Source organism: Diplotaxodon limnothrissa, linkage group LG3 (genome assembly GCF_057381915.1).
Source record: "Diplotaxodon limnothrissa isolate DT_005_m linkage group LG3, D_limnothrissa_male_GT1.1, whole genome shotgun sequence".
Classification (NCBI taxonomy): Eukaryota; Metazoa; Chordata; class Actinopteri; order Cichliformes; family Cichlidae; genus Diplotaxodon; species Diplotaxodon limnothrissa.
Genome location: NC_140598.1, coordinates 12,604,436 through 12,631,754, shown reverse-complemented (window position 1 = coordinate 12,631,754; position 27,319 = coordinate 12,604,436). Strand labels below are relative to the sequence as shown.

Genomic DNA, 27,319 nt, shown 5'->3' with positions numbered 1-27,319 from the left:
TTTTGATGGACTGCAGAATATTTTGAAGGTTATCTGCTATAAAAAGCCAGAACAGGAAAATCTGCTTCATGTGTTTCTGTTTGATCCTCAGTGACTTTGACACAAAGGCCTCTGCTGTGATGATCACACCTCTGATCAAGTCTCACAGTGTCAGCTTTGTTTTTATACATATGGATATGTGCTGATAAGTGATCAGAATTATAATATTTCCCACTGTGTGCTGTGTGCCGTGACCTTTGACCTGCTAAAGACAGTCAGCTGTGGATTATTCATTGTTGTGTCTGATGCTTAGAACTGTGAGGAAGAACACTACACAGTTAATCAGGGTCCCCTCTCTCTGAATCAGGAAAGGTGGGCAGGCCGCGTGTGGGCCGCGGGCCATACGTTGAGTCTCACTGCTTGAAATGTGAACATTGTTCTGCTGCAGTCAATGGACTAAACCAGAGAAGAAGAAAACAGACTTTACCATGAAGATCCTCAGTGTGGATCAGTATAATATCAGCCTGATGTCTGCAGTTTAGTGTCAGCACAACTTTCACATCATATTCATCTCAGCACAACTAAAACATGCTGACTGACCTCAGAGTTTCAAGTCCACATCCTGGACTCTCCAGGAAACCACACAGATGCTTCACTCCTGAATCCTGCAGCTTGTTGTTCCAGCTCAGGTTCAGCTGTCTCAGATGGGAGGGGTTGGATTTCAGTGCTGCTGCCAGATAATCACAGCTGATCTTTGACAAACCACAGTCCATCAATCTGTATGAAGAATGAAAGATGTAAGTTTATTAGACAAAGTGTGAGCTTGAAATCATTCAGTGTTTCATCATCTGTTCAGAGCTGAAGAAGGTTCAGAATGTAGAAGTTTAGAAAATGGAAACTCCAAACAGCTGAAGCCAACAGGACGCAGCTTCAAACAAACACAACAAGAGAAAAAACTCTGAATGTTTCACATTAAAGTCGTACATTTCTCATAAAAACAGGACAAAGACTTGAAAAAGTCGTGTTTTTCCTTCCAGGAACCACAAGGCTTCACTTTTAAAGGTGAAGTGTGAAAGAAATGGACATATTTGAAGTCCAACACCTTTTTCCAGTCACATTATTAAAGCAGACAAACTACAAGCTCATTTTCATTCCAACAAGTCATCTTCTGACCTGGACTAACAACACTGGTCTCTATGTGCAGCTGGCTGTGAGACCAGTGCTCAGGGAGCGTCTACAAAGTGCAACACTGAAAGAACATCACACACTCATTTGCTTCCATCATCCAACCTGAAGAGGAAACAGAGACGCCTCCCCTTCAAAGTAAAAGCTGCTCCTTTTGGACACAGTATCAGAGAAAGTCTACAGTATAACATAGAAAAGACAGAACAAAGTTTTGGTTGTTTTTAAATTTTGCAGAAATGAAACTACACTAAGCTCAATTATGTGACTGACATTTCATCCCATGTCAGTTTGGCCTCATCCTGGGCTGGATTATCCAGCACACACTCTGACCACAGGCCCAGGGGCCACGCACAGCTGGGCTCCATCCAAGAGACAGGAAACAAACCAACACAATAATAAAAAGCACCATGTGATCTTCTTACATCTTCAAGACAAACATAGTAAAAACATGAGCATATTTGTTTCCTGATAAAATGATGTGACAGGTAGAACAGAGTAAAGTGGTGGTGTTACAGCCTTTCTCCCCTCTGCTGCCGAGGCTGTTAGTCTCTCCCAAACTCAGCTACAGGACTTCCAAATGAATGAAAGCTGCAGAAGTGGCTTTACAAATGAAAGAGGAAGAGGAGAAGAAGAGGAGAGGGAGGCCACCCTGACCATCACTCCAGCTGAAAACATCACACTTCCATTAAAGTTGGTGAGGAAATGTTGAGCAGGATGAGCTGCTGGCTAATCTGGAGGCTGTAGCAGCAGCTCACAGTCACAGTGGATTTCCACTCATGAAAAAGCTCTGGCTGCTTCATTTCTCATCTCATATCAGAGACTTTAATGCTTCACTGAAGCTGTACTGTGATGCTTCCATATCCCAGTGAGGCCTCCATAATGATTTCAGCTGTTCTGTACACACACTGTGTGCCCTGTATGGCTCAAAGTCTCTGCAGCCTGTTTTTATCTGCTATCATCAGATCTTCATCATCCTCATTCACATCCCTCACACACTCTACAGCCTCATCAGCACTGACTTCATCTTCACTGACTGATGGAGCACAACATGAACCTGTGGAGGCTGAAACACTGTCCTGTCAAACATCTCCCCGTCACCACTCCACTTCTGTCAGCCTTTAAATGAACCCTGCTCAAGTCTGTCACTTCTGTTTGGAGCCAAAAGGAAAAACTGTTGTTCAGTCGTTTGGAAAGACAACATTTCTGAAAGCACGCAAACTTCTTCACATTTGTCTTCAGACACATCCTGAACATTTAGGAACTAAAGAAAGTTTCAAACATCAATCAAAGACCTGAAATATAGAAAAACAACAACAGCCGCAGTCAGTGAACTCACCTCAGAGTCTCCAGTCGACAGTTTGGACTCTCCAGTCCAGCACACAGAAGCTTCACACCTGAATCCTGGAGGTTGTTGTTGTTACTCATGTCCAGCTCTGTCAGATGGGAGGGGTTGGACTTCAGAGCTGAGGCCACAACTTCACAGTGAGACTCTGAGAGTCGACACTCAGTCAGTCTGTGATGATAGAAAATATAAAACGTGTTATTATTAAAGCAGAAAATCTGCATTATAAACACAGACTGAATGTATATGAAGACAAAACAGAGTGAGGTCATAATCTGATGAATCTGCTCTTCACATCTGTGCTTCAGCTCCTCTTACTGTGTTTGACATGACACAACGATTGAGTCTCTCTCAGACCTGCAGACTTTTAATGAGAATCTTTGTTTGGCGTTAATCTGCAGATGAAGGAGGAAGATGGTGTCACATTTAGGCTTCCATAATGTCCACAGTCTGTCACTGAGATCTGATCCAGAGTCAGAGTGAAGACACACATTTGGACTGTTTCCTGTTTTGACTCCAGAACATTTTGAATGAGTTCAGCTCAGTGAAGAGTTCCAGCTGGAAAGATGATCTCTGTTTGCTACCTGCTGTCAGGTACGACTGTTCACGTCCACACGCAGGAAAAACCTGCTGACTGTTACCAAACGGAGCAGAAATCTCATCACTGGACAATAATGATGAATGAACTCAGAGCTGCTGATATCAGATCTGATTTCAGGGGAACTAAACACAGAAATTATTGGCTCATTTTAGCTTTCTGAGCCATTATCTGCTGCTGTGTCGCTAGTTGGCAGAAAATGATTTGTATTCCTGTTCAGGGCTTCAGTGTTTATGAGTCCAGATCCAGGTGACAGCAAGTCAAAATGATGTTACCTGTCTGTGTCCAGCAGCAGCCTGTATTCACTTTGAATATTGTTATAACCTGACATGGATCAGTTTGTCTTTGATTGGTTTGTAAATGTCACTGTTTCCATTGGACCTGAGTGACGTACAAAGACAGAGAGGGAGAGAAGGGAGAGAGAGGATGGAGACAGCAAAGAGAGAGCAAACACAAACAGGTGAGAGTGGACAGGTGACCAAGGTCAGCAACCAATCAGAGAGCTTCTGTTTGACCCACAGTCACTGATGATGACTGCACATAACCAAGCAGTGTGTTACTCTGATATCAAATATGGATCCTGCTCTTATAATAATGATCATCAGATGATATTATTGTGTTATTTTGTAGCTGAATACGATGTTTGTGTGATTATCAGTGAAAGAAGCAGTGAGGAGGATGGAGAGAGAGAGAGGACAGAGGGTGAAGTTAGAAACACTAAAAGGATTTTTCATGGATTTCATGGATGATTTGAGTGATTTCCAGCAGGACACTTAAACATGTCAGTGGACGTCCTAAAGAACATATTCACTGATATGAAACGTGTCATTGAACAGGATTAATATCAGTGGAAACATGGTGGAAACAGCTGTGACTGCATGGATGTGACACACTTCAAATCTGTTCTCCACTCTTGGATTTGGGATCCATGGAGCTGCTGCTGAGTCTGTACAATAAAGGAATGGTGTGGAAGGTTGCAGCGTACGGACACAAACACTTTGTGGTTACAATCTGATTTTATTTTCAACATTAAACTACTAACCTACACTGATCAATGATGTTAATGATCACATCTGGACTCACCCAGCCTTTCTGCAGTTCCTCACAGCTGGAATCAGTCTCTGTCGTCCCCGCTCTGATGTTTTGTACTTCAGCAGGTCCAACTCATCCAGAACCTCCTCTGACATCTGCAGCATGAAGGCCAGAGCTGAGCACTGGATCTCAGAGAGTTTCTTCTCTGATCTGTTCTCTGACTTCAGGAACTCTTGGATCTCCTGAAATAATGAGAGATGGTTCATCTCCATCAGACAGTGGAAGATGTTGATGTTTCTTTCAGGAGAGATTTTATAACTGTTCATCTCCTTCAGGTTGTTGATGACTCTCTGGATGGTTCCTGGACTGATCTCTGTCTGACCCAGCAGACCTACTAAGAGTCTCTGGTTGGACTCCAGACAGAGGCCATGAAGGAAGCGAACAAACAGGTCCAGGTGGCCATTTTTACTCTGGAGGGATTTATACATGACTCGTTTAAGGAAATCATCCAGAGAGGACTCGTTGTATTTTTGTCCCAAAAAGTTCTTCAGCACCTTTGCCTTCCTGTTGGTGTGACAGTGGAACATGTAGACAGCAGCCAGAAACTCCTGAATGCTCAGATGAACAAAGCAGTAGACTGGTTTCTGGAAGATCACACACTCTCTTTTGAAGATCTCTGTACAAACTCCTGAGTACACCGAGGCCTCTGTCACATCCAGACCACACTGCTCCAGGTCTTCTTGGTAGAACATGATGTTTCCTTTCTCCAGATGTTCAAACGCCAGCCTCCCCAGCTTCAGAAGAACTTCCCTGTCAGCCTCCATCAGCTCCTGTGGACTCGTCTCGTGTCCCTCATGGTACTTGTTCTTCTTCCTCTTTGTCTGAACCAGCAGGAAGTGTGAGTACATGTCAGTCAGGGTCTTGGGCAGCTCTCCTCTCTGCTCTGTAGTCAACATGTGCTCCAGAACTGTAGCAGTGATCCAGCAGAAGACTGGGATACTACACATGATGTGGAGGCTCCTGGATGTCTTCATGTGGGAGATGATTCTGCTGGACAGCTCTTCATCACTGAATCTCCTCCTGAAGTACTCCTCCTTCTGGGCGTCAGTGAAGCCTCGTACTTCTGTCAGCCTGTCAACACATGTAGGAGGGATCTGATTGGCTGCTGCGGGTCGGGAAGTTATCCAGACGAGAGCCGAGGGAAGCAGATTCCCCTGGATGAGGTTTGTCAGCAGCTGGCTGACTGATGACTTCTGTGTGACATCAGACAGCAGCTTCCTGTTGGTGAAATCCAATGAAAGTCTGCTTTCATCCAGGCCGTCAAAGATGAACAAAAGCTGAGAGACAGCCAGCTTCTCTGCTGTGACCTTCTGCAATGTTGGATGGAAAACATGGAGCAGCTCCAGAAGACTGTACTGCTCATCTCTGATCAGGTTCAGCTCCCTGAATGAAAGCAGAACCACCACACTGACATGTTGGTTCTCCAAGCCCTCTGCCCAGTCCAGAGTGAACTTCTGCACTGAGAAGGTTTTTCCAACACCAGCCACGCCGTTGGTCAGAACCACTCTGATGGGTCTCTGTTGGTCAGGTAAGGCTTTAAAGATGTCCTGGCACCTGATTGGAGCATCATGGAGGGCGTCCATCTTGGAAGCTGTCTCCAGCTGCCTCACCTCATGTTGGGTATGAACCTCTTCACTCTGTCCCTCTGTGATGTAGAGCTCAGTGTAGATGGTGTTGAGGAGGGTTCTACTTCCTGTTTCATCACTTCCTTCAGTCACACGTTCACATCTCCTCCTCAGACTGATCTTATGTTCATCTAAAACCTCCTGCAGACCAACATCTGCTGAAAGAAAGAAAAACAATGAGACTAAAGAGAAAGAAAACTCTTCAATGTCTGAACAACACAAGAAGTCCAGTTTTCAGAAATGAGTCCATCAGCAGACAGATGTTCAGTCTTACTTTGTACACAGCTGCTCTGACTGGCTGTCTGCAGTCCAGCTCTGCTTCTGGATCTTTCTCCACACTGTGCAGAAGCTCTGATGGTGACACAGAAAAGTCACAGTGGAGATACTTCTGTCCACCTTTGATTAGACTCATTATAAAAAGGAAAACAACGTTTGAACACAGTCATGTTTCCAGTTCACTGACTTACATTTAGAAATCAGAAATCAGAAATCAGAATGGGTTTATTGCCAGATGTTGAGGTTTACAACATTAGGAAATTGCTGCGGTGCTTCAGTGCAGACAATAAGAATTAAAGTGCTATGTAGAAAGAAAGATATGTGCATGAGATATACATGAGATATATACATGAGAATAAGAATTATGAGTGCTACGTAGAAAGATATATACATGAGTGCAGGTGGTGATCAGTGCCAAACATGAAATGATGCAGTTACACAGCGTAGGGTCATATGTTAGTGGCGGGGACAATCATGTGGTTATTGTTCATGTGTCCAACAGCAGAGGGGAAGAAACTGTTCTTATGGCGAGAGGTTCTGGTGCGAATGGACCGGAGCCTCCTGCCTGAGGGGAGCAGGTCAAACAGACTGTGTCCAGGGTGAGAAGGGTCAGCTGAGATCCGGGCTGCACGCCGCAGTGTCCTGGAGGTGTACAGGTCCTGCAGAGATGGGAGTCTGCAGCCAATCACCTTCTCAGCAGAGCGCACAACACGCTGCAGTCTCTGTTTGTCCCTGATAGTGGCTCCAGCGTACCACACGGTGATGGAGGAGGTGAGGATGGACTCGATGATTGCAGTGTAGAATTGCATCATCGTCCGTGTTGGCAGGTTGAATTTCTTCAGCTGCCTCAGGAAGTACATCCTCTGCTGGGCTTTCTTGATGACGGAGGTGATGGTGGGCTCCCACTTCAGGTCCTGGGTGATGGTGGTACCCAGGAAGCGGAATGAGTCCACAGAGGTGATGGGGGTGTCAGTCAGGATGATGGGGGGGAGTGGGGCTGTGTGCTTCCTGAAGTCCACAATAATCTCCACTGTCTTCTGGGCATTCAGCACCAGGTTGTTGTGGCTGCACCAAGACACCAGACGTTCAACCTCTCTCCTGTAGGCAGACTCGTCCCCGTCCGAGATGAGCCCAATGACGGTGGTGTCATCTGCGAACTTGATTAGCTTGACAGACTGGTGGGTGGAGGTGCAGCAGTTGGTGTACAGGGAGAAGAGCAGAGGAGAAAGAACACAGCCCTGAGGGGAGCCGGTGCTGATGGTCCGGGAGTCCGAGACATTCTTTCCCAGCCTCACGTGCTGCTTCCTGTCCGTCAGGAAGTCAGTGATCCACCGGCAGATGGGATCAGGCACATTCATCTGGGAAAGCTTGTCTCGGAGATGGTCTGGAAGGATGGTGTTGAAGGCAGAGCTGAAGTCCACAAACAGGATCCTGGCGTAGGTTCCTGGGGAGTCCAGATGCTGCAGGATGAAGTGTAGGGCCATGTTGATGGCGTCGTCTACAGACCTGTTGGCTCTATATGCAAACTGCAGGGGGTCCAGGAGGGGGGCCGTGAGGGTCTTGAGATGGGAGAGAACTAGGCGCTCAAATGACTTCATGACCACAGATGTCAGAGCCACGGGTCTGTAGTCATTTAGTCCAGTGATCCTAGGTTTCTTGGGGACAGGGATTATGGTGGAGGACTTGAAGCAGGCAGGCACATGACATGCCTGCAGTGAGGAGTTGAAGATGCCAGAAAACACTGGGGCCAGCTCGTTTGCACAGTGTCTGAGGGTGGCAGGAGACACACCGTCTGGGCCGGGATCTTTCCGAGCATTCAGACTCTTAAACTGCTTCCTCACATCTGCTTCATGAATATGAAGAGTTGTGGTGGGAGGAGGTGGTGTGAAATCCTCTTTTGTGTGGGGTGAGGGGGCGGGTGTTGCAGGTGAACAGTTTGAAGGTGGTGATGGCTCTATGGAGGGGGGGGAGGTGAGGGAATGGGTGTCCAAAGTGTCTCTATTGTTGGGGCCGTTGGAGGTGTGAAGGCTGCCTGATGGCTCGTCAAAACGACAGTAGAAGTCGTTGAGGGTGTTGGCCAAGAGCAAGTCATCAGTGGAGTGGGGGGTTTTAGGCTTGTAGTTTGTAATATTCCTAAAACCTTTCCACACAGAGGCCGAGTCATTCTCTGAGATCTGCTGCTGCATCTTCTCAGAGTGCTGATGTTTGGCAATGTCCACTTCCTTAGTGAACCTGTACTTGGCCTCTCTGTAGCAGTCCCTGTCTCCGCTTATTCCATGGACACTCACTCTAACCTGAACCACAGCTACAACCCAACATTGTTGAGGCCTCATCTACTCCTTTCCTGACTGTAGAGGTTAAATATGCAACAACCAACAAATAAAAGAATTTGATTCATTTCAAAGAAACTCACACGGTGACCAAGTAAAGTAACCGTAGTAAAGGAGACAACATCCCGTTGATGGTGGGATTATTTGAAAGATTTGCTTTAGTCACGTCACCAAATGCAGTTGAACCACCCGTGGATCCATGTTTGACCATTCTACCACTCTGAGCTCTGCTTTTTAATCATTTTATTATTATCATCATTCATTTATTCATTCTTTGGAGGGGGGCTATTTCCTAATGCCGCCCTAATAAGCTGATGTTCAAGGGGAAATATAACAGAAACTCTTTCAGTGTTATTCATTAATAAATTAACAGATAAACTGTGAAGAAGAAAAAACTGAGATTTAAAGGAGAGAGTGAGAAACTTGATCATCCATCCTCATAATACATGTTTATCAGTATCTGCTGCGACCATACTGCAGTAATAACTACAAGTCTACATTTCTGTGACTGTTGATCAATCACAGCAGGAATCTGAGCTCATCTCTGCACACAGAGCAGCTTCAGCTCTGGGATAAACTGCTCGCTTCACGTCCTTCTCAGCTCACAGACACTCATCCTGATATTTTCCTTTAACATTTGATGGTATAATTCATCTGAGTTTACACTTTATCTGCATGAATACAGAAAAACAGACCCAAACACCAGAAACCATCAGTTTCACCATGTAGAATATATTGTTGTTTCCTTTTAATTCAGAGAAAAACTCTGATTTGGATTTTCTCTGTTCTCTTTGCCACAGCCCATCCCAGCAGCAGCTGAAGCAGCTGACTGTCACAACACTGAACAACACTTTAGGAGGAATTTCAGAGGTCAGTAAAGCTCCAGTTTCAACATCAGTTAATTAATCATAGTTCATCATAAATGTGAACCTGGCTGGCACACATGTTAATGTTAGCCATTTAAATATTAGCAGTTAGCTGAGGCCACAAGAAGAAGAGGCCCTAGAAGAACAATGGATGATAAGATTAGATTTTCAAGACTAGGCAGAGACGTGTTTTCCTTCACTGTCTCTTACAGAGGAGGGAGCAGATACCAGACGAGGTCACGGAGGTACGGGGAGGATTCGCAGCAGACAGCAAGACTGCCACGTCCATGCGAGAGAGCGATGGCGAGAGAGCGATAATCTCTGTTTTTGTCTCCCTATATAATGTTGTACAGCCCATGTGAGGGTTATCCTCTCTGTGAACCAGATGCTTGATTTCACACAGAGGTCCACCAACTGAATTTGATCAGTTATGGAACGATTTACCTCGACAGGCTCCTTCACTCGCTGCTTTTAAACCTCCTTTAAAACACACTTTTACTCCCTGACCTTTGACCCAGTGTGACATGTTGACTCACTACCTCAGACAGCTTAAAAATAGTCTTGTTGTTTTTTGGTGCTGCCTAAAAGAACCGTAAATATCTGTCCTATATACAGTTATGTTCATATATTTTTGTACTACATCAGGAAACTCAAAAACATAGTTTGTAATATTTTAATCCTTATTTTTAAAACTGTTTTTGTCATTTTTCTTCTCCCATTGCATCAAAAATCATTATTTACACTGAATAAATGAGTCAGCAGCTCTCTTACATTGTTGCTGCAGGTTCATTACTGAAGTTTAGAGGTATTCCTTTGGACCAGTCACTCCTCACAGACACACAGCTGGATGCTGCAGATCCTGCTCCATCCTCTTCCTCCATCTTCTTGATGTCAGGGTGGAGTTAGTCTGAGAGGCAAACACACACACTCAGAGGTGCTGTTGTACTGGAAGCATCACACTGACGGGTTTCTAAAGTTCTCATTGATCATTTCATGGAGTTTCTGTGGTAAACACTGTCCTGTGACGTATGTGTTATGGTGAGGGTCATGAGGGCTAACCAGCCCCACTCCTTACTCCTCATATTTCAGCCTGAAGCACAATAACAGCCTAAACCTAACCAGGAGGCTGTAACCTCAAAGGGACTTCATGGTTAGAAATAAAGGTTCAATGAAATGAAGCAGATCATAAAAACATGAGTTCCAACTTTAAAAGAAGCATCCACACGATGACGGCACAGCAGAGGAGCACTTTCTCTAACACACTGATTCAGTTCCACTGACACAAGGACACACACAGGAAGGCACACACACACAAGCCTTTATAAGAAACAACACAATCATCTGCGCTTGACTTGTCAATCCAAGTCCTTAGCCCATGAGCCCGCGGTATCACACCACAGATATTCCCTTACTTTGAAAAAATAAAGCCAGTTTTCAGAACAGACCTGATGTTTATGCTACAGCCTGTTTACCAATATAATCAATATCAGATATCAGAGCAACAGAAACCTCGGTGATCAGGACGCTGGGACTGAGAACAGGAAGTGGCTCAAACGTCACAGTTTCATAACGTCACCCTGAACTCCACCCACGGAGTTTCTGTCGCCATTGTAGTTTTCCCGTGATAAAGGCGGGTCTTTCTGTGAATCTGCACGCTCATTGGCTAATAACTCGGGATTGACACATCGTTATCCAATGAGCGTGCGGGAACTTCCGACATAAAGTTGTTTCCTTTGAAAAACCAAAGTCTGATTATTTTTGCCTCCACTGACGGAGCCTGTTGTTCCCGCCACAGAGACACAGTAATGTCAGAGCGGTGTTAACACTCACCCTGCCTCAGCACAGCTCTCACTCTCCTCCTGCTCTCTCACACTAAACGGAGGCTCAGCTAAACTCACTTCCTCTCTACTTACAGGAAACCAGCGCTCAGAGGAGCCGACCGGCCTCACATTTCACCCACAGACACGAACAGCGTGGAATTATTTTATGTCATAAGAAGAAACATATTCATGTTAACACTCACCTGCCTCAGCTCCACCTTCCTCCTCCTCTCAACGGAGGCTCAATACTTTCACTTTCACTGCTGCTCCCTAAACACAGAGGATGCTGGGACTTGTAGTGTTTTTCCTTCCGGTACGGTCTTCCTCTTTGTCTGTTTGTGTTTGTGTTCAAGTTATTTTGATCATGTAAACATCAACAGAACACGTGAAGCCACACAGAGTTTGTATGTCGAGGTGGGTAGGAGGGTTTGAGGGTTTGGGGAGGGGTCAGAGGGAAGAGGTCTCTGCAGTTGCAGGATCTCTAACATTAGAATCTAAAAATGTGTCTCATATAGGTGTTATTTTGGTACTTTACACGTCACACAGTTTCAACAACTCCTTATATGGTACAAGTTCCTCTTTTCTGTCTGGCTTCCAGTATTTATTAATATGCTTGTATATTTCTACACTAACTTCCTGTTTTTCAGTCTGGCTGAGCACTTAGTTTGTGAGTCAAAAGTGGCCTTGCTTTACAAACCTTCATTATTAAAGTACATAAAACAATATAATCAGAAAATAAGCACTAAGAATATATTGATTACATGACAGTTCTCCCCCTTTTTGTGTTTCCTAAGAAACACGACATAATTCCTGATTTATCCCATTAAGTTTACTTGCATGTTAAAAGGCTAAAATATAACAAAAGAGATTATGCTAAACAAAATGAAACCTTTCAATTGCCCAACTCTATCTGTCCCCTCAACGGGTTGTATGTTGTTGTATCCCCTTTTTTACCCAGAATCCCAATTTAAACCCACTTCTGACTTCCCTCAGTGCTCACTGTAAACTCCAAACAGATACAATTAGCTTTTCTGGTAAAAGGTCGTAGATTATTTTGTCAATCTTTGGAAAACATCCTCTATAGAGTTTCATCTTTAAAACTTAGTCCTGGTTTCTTCACCCGCTTTAACAGGTAGAGCATATCCGTCCTGAACACTGTGTTTGGGCAATTTACATAACATAGAAATCCTACAACTATTCCTAAAGTCCCTCTCATTACTCTTCATTACTTTTATGCTCACATTTAACCTGTGTCTAACAAGCTTTAAATTTCCTAAACAACACATTTTCTGGAACTATGGTTCTCTGTGCTCTGTGCTTCTTTTGGTTCCCCTTTCTCTGGTTGGTTCCGTTCGGTCTGGGGCTTCCAGGATTCTTGCCACCAATGTGGTCGCTGTGGTCCTGAAATCTTCTCCTGTAAAGGATCCTATTCTAAAAATCCTTCTATCCTTTATATTAACTTTACTTAATCTTTAATTAATCTTAATTTACTTAATCTCAATGTTCTTTATGTGTGTGAGCAACACTTTTAATTTTATTAAACACACCCAGGGTCAGATATACACCATCACCCTATCAGCATAAAAACAGACAGAGACGTTCCTCTTTCTGTCACATTCTTCCATACATGGCAATTTGTTTCACCTTCCAGATGATTCCTGGGGACTTACAATTTCTTGACTCTTCTTCTGTCACTTGTTACTAGGCCGCTCAAATGCAGTTAGAAGCAAAATGAATTCCAGGCCCTCGGCCTGGCCTATGTTTAAATCATTTGTGTTTGTAAGCGTGTATGCGGTTTAACCTTCTGCTGCTCCAAGTCACTTACACAATAGATCATCGGGACATCGTGCCCAACGAAGCTTAAGACCTTGAATAGACTGAGCATCAACTCTGTCATGAGCACAATATGCAATGTGTGTATGCAATGATTATAGCTGCACCTTTAATAAAAGTTTTAGTCTAATGCCAGTAGCTTTAATAAACATTTTAATGCAGTGTTAATGATGAAGGCTATATTGTAGCAGTAAAGTATTTTCTTTATTCCCACATTCCCTCTCTTGACCTTTCAAAAAGAAAGGTCACCACACTTCGTGTTGTGTCACTCCTCGGCCCATTCGGCCGCTTCTAAGTCCATCAATGGCATCATGGCCACCAGAACCACCGTTCCAGGGTCCACTGCCCTCGTTATTACCTTTTCCAGCAGTCCTGTGGCACAAGGAATGAGACAACAACCGCAGGTGACCAGTATCGCTAAAAAGTGGCAGTAGAAAACATTGCAGACATGAAAAACCCCTCCATTTCCCAAACACTGAGGTCATCCAGCTGTCCAGCGGATTGTCAATTCCCGAGTGCTCATGCATGGTTTTAGACAGAGTTTTCAGCCCCTCCAGAGCTCGGGTTACTGAGCCATCTGGAGCAGTGTTGTTGGGGATAAAGGTACAACACACTGCTCCAAACATGGCACCACACGCCCCCTTTCTTTCACGCCAACAACATGTCTAGGGCCATTCGATTTTGCACTCCCATCAGTGAGGTCGAACCCAACTGTTCTGTGAACCCCTCCATGGCATCTCTGGTCAGGTTAGAGAGGCTCAGCACATTATAATGAACATAGTTTATGCGATCAACATTCTTATTTGGAGTTATCCATATGAACATATGTTCAAATCCTGAAGCTAGTTGGTCCACTAGTTTATACTCATCTGGAACTCCCCTGGGCACTCCTATTGAGTCAATCCAGGTAGGCGAGTTCATTCTAGGGTCATAAGCATGTATCCCCTGTGTCCCTCTCTTTGCCAAAATGTGTCTCTTACATCTGGCCACCAATGTGCGTGTGTCGCGTTGTGGTATGGCTTTTACTTTGTTCCCAATTAGCATGAGTGGAGCTCCGAGTCGCACCATTGCGCACGTCCCTTCACTTCCCATATGTGCACGAACCAAAAGGGTGTTACGTCCACAATAATAATAGAGCCCACTTCTTGCCCATGTTCCAATTAAAGTGTTCGTTTGGCTTACTTTGTTTGTGGTTCTCCCTGTGAGTGTGACAGAGCACCAACTTGGGTCAATCTCTCCCAACTTGTACTTTACCGTATCCGTTGAGAATTTAAAGCATGTGTAGTTGTTTCGTTTGGGCATGAATGGTCCTACTTGTGTTTGCTTGTGAATTAGGGGAAATAAGCTGGACAAGATAGTGCAGTTGCCAGTGCTCACCGCTTCTCTAGTCATCTGCAACATGCAGTCATAGCCCCACTTGTCCTCTGGATACAGTGGTGCGGGCTCCGTGAACAAACGTGGTCTAGCTGAAGCACAGGCAACACAATCAGATACATGTTGTTCTTTAGCATTTTGAGCCACCCAGTCCAGCCAGAGGTTACTGTCACTGAAGCCGGTGACACGCTCAATCAGGACCTCAGTCCTAGTGTAATCCACCGTCAGGACTGGTCTCCCATTTGTTTCCTGCTCCTCTTAATGTAATGGTACATTTTATTTTACTTTATCAGACTTACCCAAAATATATATGCTGTCGTTACTTTGCTCCTGTCTCCCTCCAGTACCAGCTATTTTAATAATTTACTGTTTTAAAGGGAAAAAACCTTGGTCACTTGGACAAGTCTTTGTTATTCTATAACTGCATTTTTATATGAAAAGTCTAGCGATCCCCTATTTGACTCATAAATATTACTTTGGTTGTAATTATTTTCCTCTATCAAATTTAATTGACTTCTACAGTGGCCTGCTTTTGTTAATAGTAACATGAGTAACATCCAACATTTTCTCCCCTTTAGCATTTGGTATTTCCCCACTATATAATGTACTACCATAATCTACACCCAGTCAATAAAACAGAATTTTCTCAAAGCAAACATCAGCAACCCAAAATCAGCAGCCCCAGAATTAAGTCTTGCGCTCCTCCTGCTCATGGCAAAAGCAAAGCAAAGCAAAGCAAAGCAAAGCATCCCCTTTCTCTTGCCAGCGTGGTGAATTGTTTGTCAGCATTTATTCATCCTACCCTTGGTCCAGTCTTTATCTCAGTGCCCAGTCAGTCCAACCTTTAGTCCACATCGTCAGTCCAGTCACACACATTCACACCAGATATTGCTGATAGTGGAGACTCCTGTGCAAATAATCAGATTCTCCACCCTCAGCAACGTGAGCTCATTCATTTGTTTTATTTTGTTTTGTTTTTTGTTTTTTAGGAAAAGAGTTCTTTATGCTCTTGGACTGGATTGACTCGCTGCAATCATTTTAGACAGGGACTTACAACCTGATCAGGTCCCCACAGGTCGGCTTTTCCTCAGCCAGTTGTAATCTGGAAAAGCTCACCTTATATTTGTTCTCCCGAAAATTTTTACAGCGCTGTTAATTCAATCTTTCAGGCCTGCTTAGAACAAAACCGAGAAAAAGAGAGCTGATTATTAGCTCATCAGAGCACACAACATCATCACCTGACAGGTTTTCTCTAAGTGCACTGTTACCATGTTAAAGGGCCCAGTTCTAACCATGTCCATGTTTAATAAAACTCCCTCTATTAAAATAAGAAAACAACCCAAACCTAACCGACAGAATCAACCCATCACTAAAACAACAACCACAAAAATCTTAATACCAGACACGTTTTGTTTATTAATCTATCAATATGTTATGGGGATTAGAACTTCAGTGAACTTTGTTCACTTCCTGCCAGACACAGACACACTCTCTTCTCTCAGACTTCCTTTTTTCACGCACTCTGCTATGAACCCACGATCTTCACCCCAGTAGTGTTATTATTACTTATTTGTTATTTTGTACAAATCACACAGAATCACTCAGATGCAGTACCCACAATGTTCACACACTTAGAATCACACACTTGTGATAAACTATTTTCATCAAACATGCTGTTTAGAATCAGAAAGAGGAAGTAGACCGCACCCTGTTAAGTGCGTATACGACCTCAAACTGAAAGAAAAACAATTAAAACCTCTAATCAATTCTCACATTACACACCAAAATCAAAAAATAAGTCACACCAACATTTATTACTGAAATTCTTGCCTATACTTGCTATTTAAATAGAGATATTTGTCTTTAATGCCTCAGGGTTTAGGCCCGACACAATATATGCAGTATGCACTATTCATCCACTATAGACCAAAAAATAAATCAATTCATCAAAATTCACTAAAAGAAACCCAAACTTTATTTATTATGTTCTAATATAAATAAGCCAGCGTCTAAAAACCCACAAATTCAGCGATGTTCACAGCAATATATTTATAGAATCACCAATGATTAAAAGGATTTCACAACATGCACACTTTCATTTCAACACACACTCTCAGCATCCTTCCAGCCTTAAATCACTGTTAAATTGCAAAGTCTTTAAATGTAAAAATGTTTATTTTATATTACAAAGACGTCTTATAATCATAACAACAAACACAGGGATCCCTGACATACTCAACACAAAATCCTACTCAATTTTGACAAATTTTAGCAGCGTCCACTTGGAATCTGACCCGCTCTACGGCAGCGTCTTTCACCAGAGTCTGACCTACTTTATGAAGCGTCCACCACTAGGGTCTGACCTTCTTTATGACCAATTTGCCAGTATCAGTCCCGGACTGTGGCCCGATTTCTAAAACTCTAAGTCAATTTAAAAGCGTCAACCAACACAAACTTTACCCATAGGTATAAGTCAAGGTTCCACGCCCGAAACCCGGTTTCTCTCAGTCAAACAAGTGCATTAAATCATCCCGGACGACAAGAAATGGTCCTGTGACCACTAGCTATTAACGAATGCCCCCAGTTTTCGCGGTGGCTAACCGAACTAACCCTCCCCCGGAGGACTCTGACCCACGTCCGGGCACAGAGTTGAAGCGTAACCTTCTGAGCAAATGCACTTCTTAGGGATCCCCGCCCCGTTCTAAACAATTTAATCTCTTTGAAAACACCACACAAAACCACACAAGCAATTTTATTGATGTCCAAGCCTGGCTTTATACTCAATAGGGACAAACCAATGACCAATTCCCTATTGTCCTATATTCTCTTAAACACACATTGTTTCTTTTTCTCTTTTACCATGAAATACCATATTACCTTTAACTCAGTACTGTCATTCTCAAAGTTTCATTATCATTACCTCAAAGCTTTACTTTATTCTAAAGAATTTAGTTCTACCACTACTGAGCCAATTTAATAGTTAAGATCGTCAACTCAGCGAACAGATAATTTAGAATTCATCCAATATGCACAAATTTGCTTTTTCTTTGAACAGGTTTGTGCCTACTTTTAAATCTTTTTAGACCGGTCTCCTGTTCGCCTCATATCAGATCCAACCTTCGGCCACATTTGTTCTCTCTGTTGCAAAGGGAACCGGGCGGGAAACACCAAATATTAAAACCCGATTCTTTGATCCCCATGATAGAACAGAGAAAACCCGACTCATAGTGGTCAAAACATTTATAATTCTTTTTATTCAATCATCCTCTGGAAGAGAGAGCCCTGCACAGCCCAACAGCAGTTGCAGGATCTCTAACATTAGAATCTAAAAATGTGTCTCATATAGGTGTTATTTTGGTACTTTGCACATCACACAGTTTCAACAACTCCTTATACGGTACAAGTTCCTCTTTTCTGTCTGGCTTCCTGTATTTATTAATATGCTTGTATAGCTCTACACTAACTTCCTGTTTTTCAGTCTGGGTGAGCACTTAGTTTGTGAGTCAAAAGTGGCCTTGCTTTACAAACCTTCATTATTAAAGTACATAAAAAAATATGATCAGGAGTTGTTTTGATGGAAACTGTGTGTGTCTGTGTGTGACCTATAGCAGAACTATGTATGCGTATTTTGCCTGGCAATGCTTTTAGTACTGGGGTACGTGCTCGTGGCTGCAGTTCTCCGTTTCCGGAAATGTAAAAATAAAATCATTTTTTGAGCTTTGACCACTCTGAGTCAGAAGTCTTTCTCTGTCGCCAAAATAATTCAAAAGAACAGAATTTAATAATTGGTGCCGTGACCTGGATTCTTTTGTGGCTGAGAGGACAAATTCGTCTTATGGTGCGATCTGATATGAGGTGAACAGGAGACTGGTCTAAAAAGATTTAAAGGTAGGCACAGCCTGTTCAAAGAAAAAAGCCAATTGTGCACATTGGATGAATTCTAAATTATCTGTTCGCCGAGCTGATGATGTTCACCATTAAATTGGCTCAGTAGTGGTGAAATTAAAGTCAATTATAAAATCTGTTAAGTAGATTTTGGGTGACATGTCCATGGTGAGTTTGGGTAATTTGTGATAAATAAAAAGTAAAGTCTGGGGAATATTTGATGAAAGCTTATTGTTGTTAATGCTGGGGTGAATTTTAAAGTTGATGTGACGTGTGCTTAAAGTTGATGTGTTATGTGTGTCAATTGTGTTACATCAGCCAAGAAAAGAGATTAGATTAGGACATTCGGTTAAGGGATTTAATTCCCAAATTGATTATAGGGTTGGACCCGAGCATCAGATAAATAAACTGGCGGTGACAGTCCACAGTGGTGCTTCTAAATGTATTTAAATTGATCTAGGACTGGGGTTGGACTCCTAGGAGCGCAGTGTTCAGCGTGTGACAACGACTCCTGATCGTGGACGTGCAGTCAGGCCTGGCGATGTCCAGTTAGCCCGGGTGGTTCCCACGGGGATTCGAACTCCCGTTAATAACCAAGTGGTCGAGGATCACTTCTTTCCTGCGCTGTTTGAGTGAAGAGCTTGGCTCAGGCGTGAGCATTTCAATGCGGGTGACAGGTAAAGCTTTAAGTAAAGCTTCAGGCACCAGTTAAATACTGAGACGCTGGTTAAGTGGAGTTTCCGGTCAAGCTGCGGGGAGCACTTTTAAATTAATATAGGGCCTAGAAATTTGACCATTATCGGTGACGGCGTTCCCGAAGCGGGTTGATTGACCAGCAAGGTTGGACCTGGGCTTAGAGGCTTTTAAATTTGTCGAAATTATGTAAGAAAGGTCTGGTATCAGTAGAAGGGGGCATAAGGGTTGGACCCGGGAGTTGGGCGCCAGAAAACCCCCGTAGGGATCATGGTGTTTGTGTCTGTGTGTACTTGAGTTGTCTGATTATTGTGTATTGTACAAGTGTGCAAGAATTCTGCTAACCACGCTGAGGATTTTGATGGATGTCGTTTGGTTAATGTTTGCAAATGGAAAGAGCTTAATACGTGTGCGTGTGTGTGTGTGTGTGTGTGTGTGTGTGTGTGTGTGTGTGTGTGTGTGTGTGTGTGTGTGTGTGCTGAGGGTGCATTCTTTTATATTAAAATTAGTAGAGTTACAGAGGGTATATAGAGTGTGAACATAAAATAAGAGCTCGATTAGGCTGTAGAAACGGATGAAAATCCAGTAAAGTGAAGAGTGTGTGTGTGTGTGTGTGTGTGTGTGTGTGTGTGTGTGTGTCTGGCAGGAAGTGAAGCAGGAAGTCTGAATATAGCTTGTGAGCTTGTGAGAGACGTTTCAAATTGAAAACAGAGGAATTAGACAATGAAAGTGCTAAGTAATAGTAATGAAAATGATATTAAATAAATGTCTTAGTGTGTTAATACAGGTGCCCACGGACTTGCTCAACCTCCTGGAAGAATACAGCAGAAAAATGATAGATTAACAGAATTGGGACGAAAACAGGCTTTGGTTTAAAATTTCACAGCTTCACCTCTCATCCTGTCCTTATCCTCAGAAGAAGCTTAAAGGGCAGTTAATCTCCTGATGAAGAGAGGAGACAGGCAGAACAACACCGTGGACTTGAAGAATTAACAGCAGGCAAAAAGACACTGAAGGGTCCAGCAGCATGTTGATGGAAATATGCGCTCTGAATTACAAGCTGGAAAGTGTACCAGTGACATGACTGTGTGAAACCACTGGATGGGACTGTCTGAGTTCATATTTGCCATGCTGGGAGTTAAGCGCCAAGAAAAGACTGAAAAGAGGAACAGAGAAGAAGAAACAGCTGATTTGGGCCTGTGTTTGATTTGGGAGGCCACACAGGAAGTTGAGAGAAGAGGGGACGAGGACCGGTGAGAGGTGAAGGCTGGACGTGTTAAAGTGACAGCACAGGAAAATTGGGTTGAACACTGAGGCTGAATTTGTGGGGTTTAGAAACATCCAGAGCATCACAACAGAAAGGTAAAGAAAAAAAAAGAGAGAGATAAAGAAATAAATAAACTAATAATACATAAATGAATAGAAAAATAGAAAACACACATGTAGAAATTGTCACATGTGAAATTATTTTTGGAGAGAATCAGAAGTGAGACAGTTTGAATCCACAGTTCAGCGCAAAGATGCAGGAATTAAATCTGATTATAAAAACACATCGAGGCAACGAAGACCAGCTTACACTCAATATTAATATGAATACACAACATACACGCAATGAAGACACGCTTACACTCGTGAATGTGAATACATGACATAAATGCTAAATGGTGTAGATTTAACACACTTAAAGGCTGAAGCTGAGGAATAACTCAGGAAGCTGCAGGACAATAGAGTGACTGTTGTGAAGAGGAAAAAGAGACTGGGAGGACCAACCAGTGATTAGAAGCTTAAAGCAGGTTTAAAATAGTGAGTTAGAAGTGGTTTCCAGCTGATTGAGCAAAAGAAGTGACGACTGTAGAAATAAAAATAAAATAATAATAATTGAATTATGCAGCAATGTTTGAATATGCATTTCTGTTGTCAGGGCAACTTCTCGAGATGTGACTCAATATGCAAATCAGTTGAATGAGTGGGGACAGAAAAAAAAGAAAAAAGAAAAACTCAAGTTTCCTGTCTGAGACATGAGTGAAGTTTGCATTGAGAGAAATATATCTGTGACTGTGTGAGAAGAATTGTTTGGTAAAATATATGATAGCAGCCGCAGGACAATTAAATAAAGTCTGTCGTGCAGATTTGGAGAAGAAGTTTATAATTTAGTGATGACACATTGTTATAAAGTGTTTAGAAAGGGCTTAATGGGAATATTACTGCTGGGCAAACTGTGCGGCTTTAACAAGATTTTCTGTGTATTTAGCAGGTGAAACTCTGTCAGCTGACTTCAGACTGTCAGGAAGCTGAAGAACCTGAGGCCAACCACTGAAATATGATGTGGGCAAAATGAACAGAGGGAGTGATTTTAAGTCTGATTTCAGACTATGTAAGTATTAGTTAAGCCAAGAGTCGGCAAAAGCTTTATGGCCCGGAAAGTTCTAATTCCCACAACATATTGTTGGATTAGTAAGCAAAACTTTTCTGTGATGAAGATTTTTGGGGTCGTTGTTTTAGTGATGGGTTAATTCTGTCAGTTAGGTTTGGCTTGTTTTCTTATTTCAATAGAGGGAGTTTTACTAAACATGGACATGTCGAGGAGCGGCTCATTATTTCTGTAACAGTGCACTTAGAGAAAACTGTCAGGTGTCGCCCCCTTTGGTGATGATGTTTTGTGCTCTGATAAGCTAATAATCAGCTCTCTTTTTCTCCTTTTTTGTTCTAAGCAGGCCTGCAAGGTTGAATTAACAGCGCTGTAAAACATTGTTGTGAGAGCAAATATAAGGTGAGCTTTTCCAGATTACAACTGGCTGAGGAAAAGGTCACCTGTGGGAACCTGCGAGTTCCTGTCTAAAAGGATTGCAGCGAGTCAATCCAGTCCAAGATCATAAAGAACTCTTTTTCTAAAAACAAAAGAAACAACAAATAAATGAGCTCATATTGATGAGGGTGGAGAATCTGATGCTTTGCGCGTGAGGCTCCACTATCAGCAAGATCTAGTGTGAATGCGTGTGCATGATGTGTGTGACTGGACTGTGACTGGACTGACCATGTGGACTAAAGTGTTGACTGACTTGACACTGAGACAAAGACTGGACCAACGTTAGGATGAGTAGATGCTGACAAACAATTCACGACGCCGGTAAGAAAAGGGTGGATGCTTTGCTTTGCTTTTGGCAGGAGCAGGAGCACAAGAGAGAGAGGGAGACCGAAAGGTTCACATGAGGGTGTGGAGCTGCAGACTCCACCCTTGGGCGGCTAATTTTGGGTTGCTGATGTTTGCTTTAAGAAAATGTTGTTTTATTGACTGGGTTTAGATGATGGTGTCACATTATATTGTTGGGAAAATGCCAAATGCTAAAGGGGAGAAAATGTTTGATGTTACTGATGTTACCATTAACCAAAGCAGGCCACTGTAGAAGTCAATGACATTTTATAGAAGGAAAATAGAACCAAAGCCAAATGTAGGAGTTATATAGGGGATTGGTGGACTTGTCACATTCCAAATCCAGTTATGGAATAACAAACACTGGTCCAAGGGAAAGGGCATGTGATACGAGGTGGTGCTGGAGGAAAACGAGCAAAGTAAAGACAGCAAGCCTATTTTGGTTCGATTTGATAAAGTCAAATTAAAAGAAGTACCATGACACTCAGAGGATCAACGTGAAACTAAAACATACGCAGATTTTGTATGAAGCACATGACTGATAACTGTTCTGTTTTAAGTTTAGTTTCTTATAGCACAGAGTGGATCACAGTGAGGGAAGGACAGGGGGGGAACTGAGTTTAAATGTGAAGTTGATGCTAATATACAGGTTTTGTTTCTAGGTCGTTCTGGGGATGCAGGCTCTGGATGGAGCCAGGAGCTGAAAAGATCGAACATGATAATTAAACTGATTTTATTATTTAAACACAGGTTTGCAGGCCCGGAGCAAATATACTCGAGAGGAGAATCGCTGAGGTTTCCTGAGAAATGATCTGATGAACCTTTTTCTTTTCATTTTCTAGTTGTGCTTTTGTTTGACACATGAAGATGTGTCAAAAGGGGGAGTTTTAGGTCTAATTTGAAACAATGGATTATATGATCAGTGTGTGACTTTTTGTGTGTTTGATCATTTAGCTACGGTAAAATTTAGGCATAAGTAATTGCTTTTATGCTTAAGCTTAACTGATTGAAAATGTTTGTTTTCTTTATGATTTCTTTTACTAGAATAAGCGCTTATAATCATTTTTCATACACACATTGCAATTGCACTGATAGGAGTTGCCACTCAGTCTTGTGAAGGTCATAAGCTTCGTTCAGCGTGACTGTCTGGATTGAAATATGGTAGGAAAAGGACTCAGAGTGCTTAGGGGTGAATGCAAACACGCTTACACACAGAAATAATAATTAGGCTAATCCTTTTGATTAGAGAGTCCCGAATGTGATGTTTTGAACCAACTTTGAATAATCAAGAGAAGAATTGATGAACATATTAGATTATTGAGGCGTAGCAGAGAGAGGTGTTTTCCTTTTCTGTCCTTTACAGGAGAAGATTCCAGAACCACAGCAAAACCACGAAGGGGTTGGTGAGAATCCAGGACCCAAGAGGAGGGGCACCCAAAAGAAGCACAGAGCAGAGAAACCTCTCAGAAAATGTGTTGTTCAGATTGGAAAGAACATTAAAAGCTTGTTAGACAGAGGCTATAATGTGAGCACAAAGTAATGAAGGGTAATGGGAGGATTAGCTTTAGTAATAGTTTGTATGATTTTTATGTCAATCGCCCAAACACAGTGTTCAGACTGGATATGCTCCACCCGTTAAAGGGGGCGAAGGGACAAATGAAGTGAACTGTAAGTGTGTGCTTAGAAACCAGGAGGAAATGTTTAAAAGAGGAAACGTTTCACTGAGTAGAGATCGTTTCCATAGACTGACAAAAGTAATGTTGGACCTTTTTACCAGGACAAAGTTAATTATATCTGTTTTTAGTTCACAGTAGTTATTGAGGGAGTCAGTTCATTAGGTTAACTCATGAAATGAGTTCAAAAGGGGGAGACTGTTACGAAATAAATATATATTCTTAGTGCTTATTTTCTGATTGGATTGTTTTTTGTACTTTGTAATAAAGTCTGTGACAGGTCGCCTAGCAACAGAGGCTTTAGTAAGGGGAGGTTAAGAAACAGGAAGTTTAGTGCAGAGCTGCAGAGGCATATTAATAAAATACAGGAAACCAGACAGAAAAAGCAGAAGTAACACACACACACACATTAGTCAGAGCAGAAGGAGTTGTTTTGATGGAAACTGTGTGTGTCTGTGTGCGACCTATAGCAGAACTATGTATACCCATTCTGGCTTCTAATGCTTTCAGACCTGAGCGTGTGTTAGTGGCTACAGGTCTCTGTTTCCGGAAATGTACAATAAAGATCATTTTTTGAACTTGACCACTCTGAGTCGGAAGACTTTCTCTGTTGCCAAAAGAATTCAAAAGAAGGGAATTTAATAGTCACATAGCATCGATTTGTCACATGGCATCGGTCTGTTAGGTTTTGGGATGAGAACGTGTTGGATGGTTACCTGTCTTGGTCTGGTGGAGGTCTCTTCCCATAAGAAGACTGATGACTTTTTCATTAACACTGAAATGTTTCTTTCTTCTCTCCCCTCAGATGACTTCACACTATAACCAAGGACACCTCATAGGGGATCATCTGATTGTGGCTTCTCTAATAATCTTTCTAATAGTAATATTGTTCACTGTTATGTTACAGAGTGAAGTGAGATTAGTGCTGTAAAACTTCCATAACACTGAACAGATGCCACCACAGATATGTTGAAATCTCAGTCAAAACTAGCAAAAACAAATGAAATCCATGAATCAGAAATGCTGATTGTTGAACAGATAATTCAGTCTGTACATGAGGAGGATCCACTTTAGACTAAACTACATACAGAAACACAGGAACCAGGGCACAGTGTAAATCCAGGACCTCTGTGTGCAACAGCTGACCTGTATGAACACAAAACACTGATTGAAGTCCACGTTGATGCTTTCTGTCTGTTTAACTTTTACATTTGAAGTAACACATTTTACTTCAAACTCACAGATCAGGTAGAAAACTGTGGATTAGAAAACAAATTCATCAAGAAGGTCCTGAAGCAAGAAGTTCTTCATTGCATAGAGAAAGAAAAAGGACATGAACCATCCCACGGGTCTGTGCAGTCGTTATGTTATCATCACCTAAATCATGTCTGCATACTGTGTGTGTGTGTGTGTGTGTGTGTGTGTGTGTGTGTGTGTGTGTATGTGTGTGTGTGTGTGTTGCTTTTTTAAATCTTCTACTTAGAGTTCAAACTTGGATAGTGATAAAAACATTGCACTGCTTCATTTAATATTTAATTGAACACATCTGTGGTTGAATTTGAATCTTAAATGTTTGGATTTCAAAGATGTGGTTCTGATATGAAGGAACAGAAAGTCAATTGTTGCCATGGATACAGTGAGACAGACGCCTCAGACCCTTATTTTTATTTCTTTGACTTTTTATTTTATTGATTCATTTCTTTATTTTTACATTTTAAAAAGTGTATTTGTCTGAATGAACTAATCCCCATTTCCCATGCTTTGTGTCACTGGTCATACTGGGAGCAGCCATAGAAAATGTTTGTAAAGAAGAAATCTTAAACATGAGCAGATTCTCAGGCGATTTCTGTTTCCTAACCATTGTTTCAGTGCACACGTCCCATCACTACATGTGTGTTAAAGATTTCTTTGGGATCAAAATAATCCACTGACAGTTATCAGTACAAACAGGATGCAAAAATCAAAAGTTCAGACTTGTCAATGGTGTGTGACATTTTAAAATACGATGAAGGAATACAAGACAGTCAAAAGGAATTTCACAGAGCTACGTGCACGGGTGAGTGATCGAGTGATACTCACACCGAGGCACTGTAGTCAGCTTTATTTATAACATACCAAGAGGCAGTTGCATAGCATTTCCTGTTTATCAAGCTTGGTTATCAGCATGAGTATATATGTATGTGTGTGTGTGTGTGTGTGTGGGTGTGGGGCCTATATCTTGGAACAAACAGCTGCATGTTTGTTCCTCTTTTGATATGCGTTTCGAAGTTATGTGCCTTCTCAGCAGAGAGGTTATTGTAAGGCTCCTGTGCATGTGTACGTGACAGGATATAATGGCATGTGATACAAAAATATATGAACATTTTAATGCATTTGCAAACTTTATAATGGAGGTATCTTTTAATAATAGACATCTGCAGTTAAAGCATAAAAGTTTCTTCTGACAAGACTTCAGAGTTACTAAAACAGAGATCTGAGGAAAACTGGTTCTTCACACGACTTTTCATGTGTGAACAGTAGAGGTGGTTTCATTTTCACATGTAGGTGTTGCAGTGAGGATTGCAGGGAGACATTTGCTGAATAGCTGCAGCTCTGCTCCTGTAGACTGCCTCTGAATGTGTGTGTGGTGATAAAGTCACTTTAATTAAATGTCACCTGTGAGGGAAAACTTTGTGTTGACTGAAGAAAGTTCACTTCTCTTTCATTGCAGCTCCACTCTTATTTTGGATGCACTCATTTGTTTAATAAATGATTTCAATGATTTTGCCACACCTCTGCATTGTCAGGTCGGAGCATGTGTGCTTTTGATGAAATGCTGATATGATGACGCTTGATTGGGGAAAGATTTCCACAGGTGGTGTTGTTGGTCTCCTTCTTCCAGTTTTCTTGTTGCTGCCTCTCTCCTCGCCTCAGTTGCTGCAGCTGTATCATGTATGTTGTTATGTTACATACAAAGAGGAATTTGTGACATTAAAGAGTAAAGATTCTTATTCTTAAATGAAGATGAATAAAGGTTTTGTGAAATAACTACTGAGTTCTGGTGCCGTCTCTGGATGCCTCGACGAATAAAAGAACCGGAGTAAAACTGATTTCGTAACAATTTATACCTATATTTCTGTATTTCTCTATTTATCTGAATATTTATCTATCATAACTCTGTTTCTACACTCACTTTATATGAGTGCTTGTTGTTTCCTGTATATTTGCTGCTATGACAACTCAGTTTCCCTCCTGGATTAATAAAGTTTCTCTGATTCTGAAATACAGTGAGCCATTATATTTGTAGTTTCTAACAAACAATATAAAGGCTCAGCAACCGATAGAGCCACAGCACGTCCCACTGGCAGCTGAATGAACTTTTAAACAAAGGACTTTGTAATTGAAGCTTTATTTATACAGGTCGGCTCATTGAGACTCAATGTCTCATTTACAAGAGAGACCTGTTCCAGACAAACATATTAAAATTACAACAATAAAAGAAAAGTTTGTGTAATGTACTCAGTCACATTAAAAACGAGAACAAGTTCCCAGAGATGGTTTCACAAAAACATGTGTACGTCTTTTGAAGTCTGCAAGTGAAATCAACGGAGAGCCTTA

The 27,319-nt window shown here is 42.1% G+C and overlaps 1 protein-coding gene across 1 annotated transcript in view; it reads right to left on the bottom strand.

The window, feature by feature from the left end:
• The window catches only part of LOC146634559 (protein NLRC3-like), a 188,647-nt gene that overhangs the window by 16,260 nt on the left and 145,068 nt on the right, over nt 1-27,319 (bottom strand). Inside the window, exons 2-5 of the mRNA XM_085377374.1 lie at nt 10,065-10,200; nt 6,096-6,172; nt 4,188-5,979; nt 2,501-2,677 (exon numbers count right to left, since the gene is read on the bottom strand). Coding sequence (XP_085233500.1) covers nt 2,501-2,677; nt 4,188-5,979; nt 6,096-6,172; nt 10,065-10,174 — 2,156 coding nt within the window. The 5' untranslated portion in view covers nt 10,175-10,200. The remainder of the gene's footprint in view (nt 1-2,500; nt 2,678-4,187; nt 5,980-6,095; nt 6,173-10,064; nt 10,201-27,319) is intronic.